General features: G+C 43.4%; 1 protein-coding gene across 1 annotated transcript in view; it reads right to left on the reverse strand.

Moving 5' to 3' along the window:
* The window catches only part of TRIM24 (tripartite motif containing 24), a 56,857-nt gene extending 47,398 nt beyond the window's left edge, over window positions 1–9,459 (reverse strand). Inside the window, exon 1 of the mRNA XM_033059021.2 lies at window positions 9,058–9,459. Coding sequence (XP_032914912.1) covers window positions 9,058–9,442 — 385 coding nt within the window. The 5' untranslated portion in view covers window positions 9,443–9,459. The remainder of the gene's footprint in view (window positions 1–9,057) is intronic.
* Between the last annotated feature and the right edge of the window lie 2,996 nt (window positions 9,460–12,455).

Genomic DNA, 12,455 nt, shown 5'->3' on the forward strand with positions numbered 1-12,455 from the left:
AATTAGCCACATAGAAACTATCTAACAAGTTTTGAGTGCGAGAAAGCAGGTACTCCTTATTGCAGTGCACCAGAATCCTTCTAATCAAGAGCCCTGAGCATCAGGCAAACAGGTTTTCATCACACACAGTGATGACATACTCACTAGCTATCCCCCTTACTTGATGTATATGCATTACTTTATTTGACATAGTCACACCTCTTATTGAGAGTCCTTGCAGGATTCTTTGGGGATCTTTTTCAGTGGTCTTCAATTATCAGTGTCCTTTCAGGTGGCTGCTCCTCGATCCCCACTTTTGAGTAAGCACAGTATCATTGCTTTCCATAACTTCTGCTTTGTCAGCCTTGCAGTGCTGAGCTGGCATCCTACTTGCCTTCTGCATGACTTCCTTTGCCTAAGTTACATCCTTTATTACTCCAAGGCTGTACTGCTCTACTCAGACTAAAATGATGTTCTGGGCAATGCTAGGAATTCCAACTCTTACTTGGAAACTGTTGAAACAATAAAAAAGTTTCAATTCACACTTTTGCTGTTCAGGACAATTTTGCATACTGCTTATTTCTAGTAACTGGACTGTTTTGTCGAGGCACTGCACCTGGCATTTAAAATTAGAACTTGCTCCAACTTTAAAATCTCATTTTCCAGTCCCAGCAGTGCTGCAACTCTCTATTTTATTCCCACCTACTCACTCCCTGTGCAGCTGCCAGAATGCCCTCCCCTAAGAGCATCAGTGTTACAAGTACCCTGACACTGCAGGTTCAGCAGCAGTCACCTAAGCACAACATGAACTTGTTGTGAGGGCTGGATTATAGAATTAGTTCACCTCCTTTCAGCTCCACACATCCTTGACCATGCTCAGACTCTAGAGCACATACCTAGAAACAAATGAAGTTTTATTAAATGCTTTCTGACCTCATGTAGACATCCTAGAAAGTACAGGGGGGGTTTCCAAGTCAACATGTATTTAAAATAGTCCTGTTTCTTTTTTACAAGCTACAGTCCAGACAGATGTGTTAGCTCATTGGGAAAATTACACAGTCACTTTTCAAATTAGGTAATCATTTTAGTTCAAAGGGTATTTGCACTAGAGTCTTGTTTAATTCAAATTGCACTATATTCACTTGAGGGACTACAGTTGAAAGGGAAACTCTCCATTTTAATAGAAAGTTGCCTGTGGCAACTTAGTTATTAATCAGAAGCAGAAATCTTTCTACATTCAGAAGGCAAACGGCTTCATTTCCCCGTCCATGCACTCCCATTTAGAGAGGATTCAGCACTAGAGTTGCAGATTTTTTTTTGAAAGTAGGATGTCTCCATGACCCAAGTCCATGTTACAAACAAGGGCCCTCAAAACCCATGAGTGCAGTTCAAAGAGCTGAGCCTTGCTTACTGTCATCCTTTCCCCATAGCCCACTGATCAACTTCAAAAATAACTAGAAACCTTGTTTAACATCAGTCCTCTATCATGTCAGTAATGTAGGTAAAGTAATAAGTAATTCTCTCCCACATAAAAGCTTCAAATAAGCATTTACTTGAATCACTGGAGAGAAGGTATCAAGTAATTAGGGACATTCCTAGGGACATATCTCAACCTTGGGTTTCATAGCTGATTTTACAAGACTGTTTCCTAGTAAAAAAAATGTCATTTTCTTCCTTACTTCACACAACTGTTTCATGCTTTCTTTGATGGTAAATATTTACAGTTTTATACATACTCTCTGGCCAGTAGGTAAAAAAGCAGATAATTTGGTCAGTTCAACTATGGCACTGACACCTTCAAAGCACATTTGAAGTGCAAGTATGTACTTTAAACATACACAACTCCATAGCTACCTAATTGCTGAGGTAAATTTTAAAAGCATCACTGTAATTTTTCTATGAAAACATTTTTGTTGCGACCTTTAAATTTGCCAAGGAAAAAAGAATGCATCAGAAAACTGTTACAGCACATAAAAGTTAAATATAATTTTTTTATATTTAAAAAATATAAAAAGGGGATGGGTGGGGGAAAGGTTTTTTTAAAAATTTTCTTCTCATCATCCTACTCAGATTATGATTGGTCATAAATTCAATAATTTCCCCAAACTGAGTCTGTTCTGCCCATGATGATAATTGTTGAGTGATTCCCCCATCCTTATCTTGAGCCACAAACCTTTTGCTACATTTACTCTCCCCTTTCCAGATGTGAAGGGGACATCTGGCATCCATCCATGGTCAAACCACCACACTGTATGAAAGCATTTCATTTTACTGCAAAAAACCTTTTAAAAGTCAAAATTTCCAATTTCAGAAATAATGGATTTTTTAATCTAGTCAGTTACTCATCCTGAAATACAGTCCTATTTAGCATGCACTTAAAGTTCCTTTTGGTTTTCCCCTAACTTTTTCCCTTGACAGGGAAAATACCAGCTTTACAAGTTTACTCTTACTGGGAAATTCCACTAAATAATATGGAAATTCCTCCTACAGCATCTTAGCAAACACACACAATACTGGCATAAAGATTTGTCCTGTACAAAAGACAAGTCTCTTTAACAACACTATATTCAGAATCAACAGTTTCAACAAAATTTCTTTTCTCAAATTTAACAAACTGGGTCAGGTTGAAAGAACATGGTCAGTTTGTAGTACTCATGGAATTCAGCAGACCAAGCTAAAAACCTGCTGCATAACTGAGTAGTTCTTCAGAACATTTTTCCTAGGAATAAGCTAGCCCACAAAAACTTTGTTCCACTTGCCTCTTCAAGAACATATGCACCACTATTTTCCTTGCTCTTCACATATTTTCTTAAGAGATACCTCTTTTATAAGCATTCAAACAACCCAGTACACTTTCAATTAGACAAAGTGTCTTGGGTTACAATACAGAGTGTGATAAAAGGTATCTATTCTATCACCATCTGTTGAGGGTGGGGGCAGTGACCCTTATCTCCACGGCAGATATTCTGCTAATGGGCCATCCATTGAAACCAGGCAGGGCATTGTTCTTTATCTTTTCACAACCCATCCTTCCTCCAGCCAGTCATTTTCTGCTAATGGCCATTGAGTCCCACTGTGGGACTGATAAAATTACTGCATCCCATTGGAAGTTGCTCCAGCCAAAAGAAAGATCCCAACATTTCTTACCAAGATAAAAACAGAAGTTTTGGAACTCTAAGGTAGCCCCTTTATCCACTAAATTCCAGAAGAAATGAGATTCCTCCACATCACCACTGGACCTCTGGAAGGAAACTGCACCTTGTACAGGAGCACTGCTCCAACTGAACCACATCTGTCACTGCAGGAGGATGCAGCCACCATGGAATGGGACTGCTACCAACACCCTGCCTGACGGGGTGTCAGGTTGTACTCTGACTGTGTCAGGGTTTGGAGTTTGTTTCTTTATAGTACTGTATTTCTATTTTAATTTCCCTAGTAAAGAACTGTTATTCCTAATTCCTATATCTTTGCCCAAGAGCCCCTTGATTTCAAAATTATAATAATTTGGAGGGAGGGGGTTTACATTCTCCATTTCAAAGAGAAGTTCCTGCCTTTCTCAGCAGACACCTGTCCTCCAAACTAGGACACATACACATGAGAATTTTAAATACATTATTATATATTTGTTTTCCTTATGATCCTTTCACCTTATGATCTAGAATTCCTTTCCACTGATAAAAGTACTAATTGCTTACCAGAGACATTATGAGCTGATTTTGTATTGAAACAGAGCTATGATGGCCTCCGAGGATAGAAATCTTTGAAAAAAAGTTTCACACTATTACACAGCTATTTTGATAACTTCTACAGCCTAAATTTTCTAAGGCTTCTGATTGGAATGAGCTTGGCAACTGCAGTTGTTTCATCATTCATCTCATGTTCCTGATGCCTTCAGCTTTTCCATCTCCCACTTTCCACGGGTGAAAGAAGCAAGAAAACAAATGCATCCAAACTACCCTAGAAATACTATTCTACATACATAAGACAATAAACATCTACTACATACTTATATTCTACATATATCAGAGCAAGCATGATGCAAGTTTATTTCCACAACATGCAGTTGCTTGCCTTAATGAAGGCTGCACAGGCATGCCTCTAGATTTTTATGGAATTCCTGGTAGAAGAGAAAGCAGTAACTTTTGGCAAATATATCCCTACTTCAAATTACACTTGTACAGTAAGTATCATATCCCATCATATATATCTTGAGAGCATACTTTTCTCTAAAAGAAGAGTACTCTAACTAGAAAAATAAGAACTTGCTCTATCCATTAATATTTATATTAATATTTTAAGCTTTTACTAGCTTCATGACATTTTAACCAAGAGATTTGTCCATTACAAGCTATTAAAGCAGTAATACTTTATTTCACTTGTAACAATGTAAAATGCATTTCACACATGCAGTCTCTGGGACTCTGGGAATTTTCAATTCAAAGTAAGCACAAATCCAAAACAGAATGAAAACTAGACATGTCTTTCCTATACATATTCCTATAACACACACTATTGCCAAATATTAGCACTCCCAAATCTCATTTATGTTGGAAGTTAAACAATTCACTTCCTGATGCACCAAAACAGAAACAAGATGATCCTTGTGAAAATGATGCATAAATACAACCATGTTTGTAAAAGTGTGAGTGTAGAGCCACACAAATAAAACATCGGCTCTTTGTAATGGCAAACATTAAGAGAATTTACTTTAACCAAGTGAAATAATCATTTGTAGTGGCAAATTTAGAAAAAGACTCAAGTCTTCTTAGACTACCAAGACGTGGAAGAAAAATTGAACTTCATCATAAGAAACCTCAAATGACACTATTATAACCTTTTAACCAATAAGGATCTCAATCATTATCCAACTAAAGGAGGGAAGTAACAAAACAGACAAGTAACAAAATTCAAGTTGATGTCAAAAACTGTATTTTCAAGGTCAAATGAAGTGATGATATCAGAAAGTCCAGATATAAAGATCAGGTGAGAGCTGAAAGCATTTGAAGCTATCTGTGGGACATAATAAAAAAAGCAGAGCCATCCACATATGTGAGGGGATGTCAAGGGTAAGGTCTTCATTCCATCATTAGAGAACTTCAAACTGTACTGCCAAGCAAATGTTTTTGCAAAGCAACAACCTGAAATATGAACACCTCTGAATCCTTGTTTAGTAACTCTGAAGTATTTATTCCTTAATTAACAGCATGTATTGAACACATCTAAAATGTTAGTGCAGACACTCCCCAAGAATTTACATCATAGGGTTGTGCCAACATTATATGCTTCTAACAGATTTGATACAGAGGAGCAGAAAAAGTAGTTACAGAAAAAAAAGTTTCCCTCTACTGTTTTGGGATTGACACTAGTAAGATTTTGTGATGATACCTGCATAAAACTTTGCTATGCAGTTCCAGTCACAACTATTTCCCTGCAGCAGTCCCAAGTCTACTTTGTGTACAGATTTATGACAAAGAACAAACAAGGCTACTTGCAACTTTAAAAGTTTTGAGAAGGAATAGAATTTCAGTCTCCCAACTTTGCAGCTTTCATGTACCTATCTCACATTTGAAAATTCCAGAAGAGTACTATGAGGACCTGCACATTACAAACACTATCCTTTAAGTACAGGCTACTACTCACTCACTGAAGTGCAGCCCAGACAAAATTGGGGCAAATGGCAGACTCCTAATAACAGCCTTTTTTGTGTATGCTCCAGTGCTAACTCACACAATTGGACAGTAAGGAATGGTCATTTGAGAAACAAAAAGAAAATCCACGTGAATTTAGCCAAATAGTTAGTAGAGCTAGGTGGCTGTAGATACTTGCTCACAAGTGAGTGCCACATTTACAGAGCACTCCCTGTAGTTAATAATTTTCTGTCTAACAAGCCATTTTTTGGCAATGCAATATCAAAGTTATTACCTATAGCAAATAAGCTACCACTGGACATTCAGAAAGCAGTGAACTCTCCAGTGCCAATACCACTGATGTCTGATAATACACTGCTGATTCTTCAACACCTCCAACTTCAGGAATGGTAGAGAAATCAGAAACTCCAGGTTTTCTTTTCTATAGAAGTTATTCTATTTCAAAACTGAGTGCATGTGGCAGTATAGAATATATCCATGCCAACTGGCCTCTCCACCAGTTTCCCTCTGCAAGGGAAATACTAGTTAACATTTGTCACATGAAACTACTCTGCATGTCTTGCCACTTGTCTGCTGTTATCCATGTTGAATCTTGTATTCAAGTGAGCAACTCCAGAATTCTTAATTCACTTCAAGCTTGAAGTCTTTTCTTTCACGGTTCCTTAATTAGTTGTTAGAATCTTCACAGAAAGAGAGCCAACAGATAAATTCTGTATGTTGGAAGTTGAAGGCACTTTATTCTAGCAAAGTGAACAAATGTTTCTTCTGGGAAACAGTTTAATGAAGACAAAAAGTGTCTTCAGATTATTCCTGAAACTCAAGCTCTTTAGCTACCTGTTTCTCAGCTAATTTCAGTACTCATACAACACACAAGGCTGGTTTGTTGGAGCACTTTTCAATCACATCCTCTCTTTTGTTCAAGACAGACTCCATTCTTCCAGTCTTTCTTCAGGCTTCTTTTTGTGCAACTCAATGCTCAGTGCAGGCACATAAGCAGCCTGTCTGCTGATCTCTCAGGACATTTTCAAAATTTGCAATTCTACTGTGTTCCTTACTTAGGACATTCCTTCCAGCAAAAACAGCTTCCTTGATATTTAATTCTTTAGTTTAGTCACAGTAATTTTGTAATTTTCATCATAAGAGTCATTTGTTATCCAGCTTTCTAAGACTATACTCTTCAGTTTATTTCTTCACGTCATTCCTCATCAGCATTTTGCCCAACGTGTTAGCAGAAGAGGTGACAGTTTTGCACCACTTTGGTCCTTCCTACCATCTTCTGAGAATTTAACAACTCCTCCAGTAACAAATTTCTATATGATCAGTTTTGGACAATAACAGGTGGGTTTTTTCCCAATGCTAACTTCAAATTCTCTTTTTTTTTTTTGTACCAGTTGGAAAAGAGAAAGTAGGCAATCCACTTCACCAAGTTTGGCCATAGCTAGCTAATATACAGTCCCTGTCATTTTAACCAGGGCAAACATTTGATGAGTAAAGATATTAAAAAATGCCTCAAAGTGAGAGTGAGTTTCTTCTTCCCACTGGACAACAAACTCTAGTATGGAAGCATGAAAGTAGCTTGGGAGAAAAATCAACAGGGTAAAAATAATTGTCACCAAAAATACAACATGTCTGCAAATCTGTAGAATGAGGGGGAGTATGTACTGTTAAAGTCATTCATACAGAACAAACTCACAATCAAAAGGAACAGAGCTACAAGTTTACTGTTGCTGTGATTCATTATCAAGCAGATGCTTGAACAGCACTAATCTTTTAATTGTTATGATGCATCTCATTTCTCATTCAGCTACAGATCCCTATTTCTGCTATATTTATACAGAACATCTGGGAATGGACCTGTGCTGTTCATGACCTCAAATCTCAGAAGACAATGATGATGTTGCCTCTTACACTACCTTACAAACTCCTGAGTTTGTAACTAAACCCTCTTTCCTATTTCCAAGTACCTCATCCTGAAATATCTCATCATACTCCAGAGTCTGTGTTTTCTGTTCCTCCCATGCAGAATTTCTCATTTCTACTCATAGACCTATGAGCAATAACATGTCCTCAATCAATCAAGCGTAAATGTATAGGCTTTGGGTCTCACAGATTTTCCCATTCCATTTTCCCATTCCCAATAACTTTTGATTAGGCAGTCTAACTATGACATACTTTACATGCTAAAATTAAAGACTGAATGAATATATTAACACAGACATTCACATGGATGAATAAATGTCCTGTTAACATACTTGTGAGTTTCTCAGGTACTCTGAAGCAAGTCTCTAACTGTACTAAACGTTTCGTTCTCTGAAGAGGATGTTTCCTTTATGAATCGTTGCAAGCACATTACATATTCAAGTGGTAATCTTTGGTCAGAACTCTGCCAGGATGGCGAAATTTTCTTAAATCTGCTTAAAGGACTTAAGAATGGTCAACCTGGAGCTACTACTTGTCAGTTGAGCCCTCACTACACATTCCTACGATTACCTCAATTTCCATCACACTTCTTCTTTCCTATACCAGTTTTCTCAAGACCTTGCCCAGCTTCCACTACAGGATGCTTGTTTGCACTTTTTTCTAAGACGAAACTTTAACAAAACTAAGCGATCCATTAGACCTAGGCTAAAAGGACTTGGGGAGGGGGTGGAAATAGGAAAGTAGTTTCAAACTGGACGAGTCTATTCCACATCTCCTACAGCAATACGTACTTTCCAAACACATAGTCACAGGCTACCGTGTCAGTACAGGAACGGAACAAAACTTCCTGGCGGCATTCTCCCTCGGGCGCGGTAATTAGCGAGTGAGTGGTGCATGAATGCACGGGCAGAGCCATCGGGGTGCCCATCGCGGACCAGCGCTGCCATCACCGCCCCGCTCCCCGCCCAGCCTCCGCCCGCTGACACCTGCAGGACGCCCCTCCGGCCGCGCTCCGCACTACTGACATCGCTTACAAAAAAATAAAAAAAAAGTCTGCTCTCTCGCTACGTTACTGTCCTTGTTATCAGCCCTCGGTCGGGTTTTCCGCCGGCCAGGGTCAGCGCCTCCCGGCTCTCCCGAGCAGGGCAGCCCGGCCCCGCATGCACGGCCCGGAGCGGGAGGCCGGCTCTCACCGCCCCTCTCCAACCCACGGAGAGGTCCTGGCAAACCACGACAGTTCTGCCTTCCCTCAGAGGTGGGAAATTTAAAAAAATAACCATTAAAACAAACCAAGCCAAAGCACAACGCCGCCGCCAGCCTTGGCGCTGGCGAGCAGCGCCCGTCCCGACAGCTCCGTGCCCCGGCAGCTCCGCGGCCGGGCACCCGCACCCAGCCACGGTGCCCGGTCCCACAGCTCCCCGGCCCCTAAACGCGACCCACAGGGCTGCGGGGGACAGAGGGCAGCACCCCCCGGCAGGGCAAAGGGGGGTACGGCAGAAGGGACACTTACTGGGCGTGCAGTGCAGCGGTGAGGCTTGCGAGGAGACGGGCGAGGAGGGAGGCGCCGCCGGCGGCGGCTCCTTGAGGGCGGCGGCGGCCGCGGAGCTCAGGACGGGGGGCAGCATGAGGTACCGGTCGGGCTGCGGCAGGCAGCGCTGGCACACCGAGTGCAGGCAGGGCAGCAGCTTGGGCCGCCGGCTCTGGATGGGCTGCCCGCACACGCCGCAAGTGTCCAACAGGTTGAGCGGGGCTGCGTCTCCGCCGCGCTCCGCCGGGCCCTGCCGGCTCTCGGCCTCGTTCTCCCCGCTCAGCGCCGCCGCCGCCGCTACTCCCGGTCGGTCCGCCGGGCACGGCCCCCCCGCCGCCGCCGCCAACGCCGCTGCCGCCTCTTCCATTGTCCTGCGCCGGTCCCCGCCGGAGAGCCGAAGCGAGGCGGGGCGGCCCCGCCGCTTCCCGCCCGCGCCGCCGCCGCCCGGCCCCCGCCCCGCGGTGTTTGCGCGCCCGCCCCGGCAGCCGCTGCCCCGCCGAGCTGCGCCGCCAACGGCCGGGCCCGCCCCGCGCCCCGCCCCGCCGGGACCGCGCCCCCGCCCCCGCTACGTGCGGCCAGCGCTGCCCCGCCCGCCCCGCCAACCGGCCCTGCAGCACCGCCCCGTGCCGCCAGCACCGCCCCGCGAACCGCCCCTGCCGGCAGCACCGCCCCGCGAACCGGCCCGGCAGCACCGCCCCGCGCCGGCAGCACCGCCCCGCGAACCGGCCCTGCAGCACCGCCCCATGCCGGCAGCACCGCCCCGCGAACCGCCCCGTGCCGGCAGCACCGCCCCGCGAACCGCCCCTGCCGGCAGCACCGCCCCGCGAACCGGCCCGGCAGCACCGCCCCGTGCCGGCAGCACCGCCCCGCGAACCGGCCCGGCAGCACCGCCCCCTTCGGCACCCGGCACCGCGTTCTGTGAGGAGTTCCTCTTTAATATGAGGAGAAACTTCTTAACTGTCTGGGTGACCATGCTCTGGAACAGGTTGCCTAGTGAGGGTGTGGAATTTCCCTCGCTGGAGATGCTCAAGAACCGTCTGGACACGGTCCCGGGCTGTATGTTCTAGAATGTAACCACATCGCTTAGACAAAATTTGACGACAAACGGTGAAAGAAGTGGCATACCCCTATACTGACCTGGGTGCACAGCTTTTGGCCACAGCTACAACACGTCCGGCCATCAGGGAACATGGGACAGCTGGCGTGGGGCCGTTGGAAAGGTCATGTAGACAAGCCAACCACAGGGCAATATGTGCTGTACTCATTCTTGTCCGAAGGTAGATAATGGTTTTGTCTAGTTTCTGATGGAAGATGACTTGTTGAGCTCTCCAGTGTTTCACTGAAATGAGTCAAAGCAACAAAACCAAAGAAAGAATGATGATGGTGACAAACTGATAGCTGGAAATCAGGATGACCAGCTACAAGAAACATCCAGAAGCTGAGGCTGCTTCTCTCTTCCTTTGCTATGCTACTCATTACTTCTGTTTGCAATTTGTTTTACCACCTCCTTTGCTTCTTCTGGACATCTCATTTAAAGCAAATTCCAGAAGCATTTTGCCTTCTGTTCAGATACACACTTTGTGGCTGCAGTCTTGATCTTTGCCATTTGTAATCTACATTCCTGTGATATACTGCACAAAAAGTTATCATTCAGAAACTTCAGCTGCAGAAAGAAATGGACATCTCATAACTAGAAATCATGCACTTAGAATTTACTTGCTGGGTCTAATTTCCTCCTTTTGTTCCTGGTTCAGTTTGTCTCTTTCCTGTATTTCTAGATTTTCTAGCAGTCACTTGGCCTTGCAAATGCAACAGATGTAAATCTTCCCAGATTATCGCTAAAGATGAGCATGTGCATTTCCTCCTCTTAAAACAGCTATATGACACTAAACAGTCTCTTTCCAAAGTTTTTTTTACAGACCAAAATAAAGCCATGGGGCTTTGCACTGTGTCAGCCCAGTTTAACCTTTATGTGGCAACAGTGAAGGAAGTTGGGAGGAGACTCAGCGCTCCATCTGTGTCATTAAAAAATGCTTTTGACATGGTAGTCATCCAAGACATAGATCTGGCAGCTTTTTGGCCAGACTCTATTACAGCAACACAAACAAGTCACTGGGAGGATATGTCCCAGAATTGACTTTACTGGTCTGTGTCCTTTAGAGAAATGGACATTTTAGGATGTGGTTGGTTTTCAATATCTGTGAAGTATATAATATGTTCACTGGAAGCAAGATGAATGCATTAGGAATTCGTGGTTAGGGAAATTAACCTTCCCAGCACCAGAGAAGTAGGAGAATTTAACATACTAAGATATCTGGAACAAGACATGAATGAGCATGGTGACTCCCAAACTCTGGAGGCTGAATTAGGAATTGGTCTAGAATATAGCTTAAATCTGTGGGCTACCTTTTGGAACTCCACAGTCAAGAACCCATCAAGCTATGCTAAACTATTTACCTGTCCTTCTAGTAAGGAGTGAGAAAAACCTGGTTCAGGTCATTTTCTTAGGATTTTCAACTTTCTGGTTTCTATACTTCACTAACATAACATATACAGACATACACATAAAATTTTTCTTCCAGATTGGAGGATGGCTTCTTGGAAACCTTTTTTGTGTCCTATTACATATGCTCTTTACCCAAATAAAATATTTCACCTGGCAAATAAGAACTGACACTTTCACAACTGAGAAAATATTTGCTTGATCAGTTTTAGCTGGAAGCTCACCCCAGATAAAGCTGGGTCCAGCACTCTGGAGTGGGCCAGCTGCCATCTGATGTTTCCGGTTCTCCACACAACATGCCTCCACTGTAAACTATAGAATAATATCACCTCTGCACAGTTTCCTATTGGTTTCATGGTCAGAGAAGACACTCTGCTTTTGTAAATCAAGCCTGGGTTCATCCTATTAGATTCCCTTTCAGAGAAAAAGAGCTTGCCCAAGGTGACAGGCAACATGCCAGTTCTGAACACCCAGTATTAGATAAAAACTGATGGAAATGACTGTGGTATTCCTTTTTCTTCCAAAGATATTTTTTAGTGTTCACTTTCATCAAAGTTCCACAAACACATGGAAAGAGCCTAGATACACACGAACATATCCCACTTAATGTCTCCTAACAATGCTCTATCCACTTGTTTTATCAGACACTTAGAGGTCCCATCTCTAATTCCCAATGGACCTCTGGAACCCCGTGTCTCTCCTAGAGATGAGCAGGATGCTAGGCTGCCCATGTAGAGATGCTGTGGTTCAGAACTAAATGTCTTCCCTTTCAAGTCCCTGTTCTCCCTGGCTGTGCAGCATCAATGGAAGTGGGGCATCCCAGGGTAATGAGCACAGATCAGCCCTGATAATTTAAGAATGCAACTGCAAGCTAATC

This window comes from Catharus ustulatus, chromosome 4 (genome assembly GCF_009819885.2).
Source record: "Catharus ustulatus isolate bCatUst1 chromosome 4, bCatUst1.pri.v2, whole genome shotgun sequence".
Classification (NCBI taxonomy): domain Eukaryota; kingdom Metazoa; phylum Chordata; class Aves; order Passeriformes; family Turdidae; genus Catharus; species Catharus ustulatus.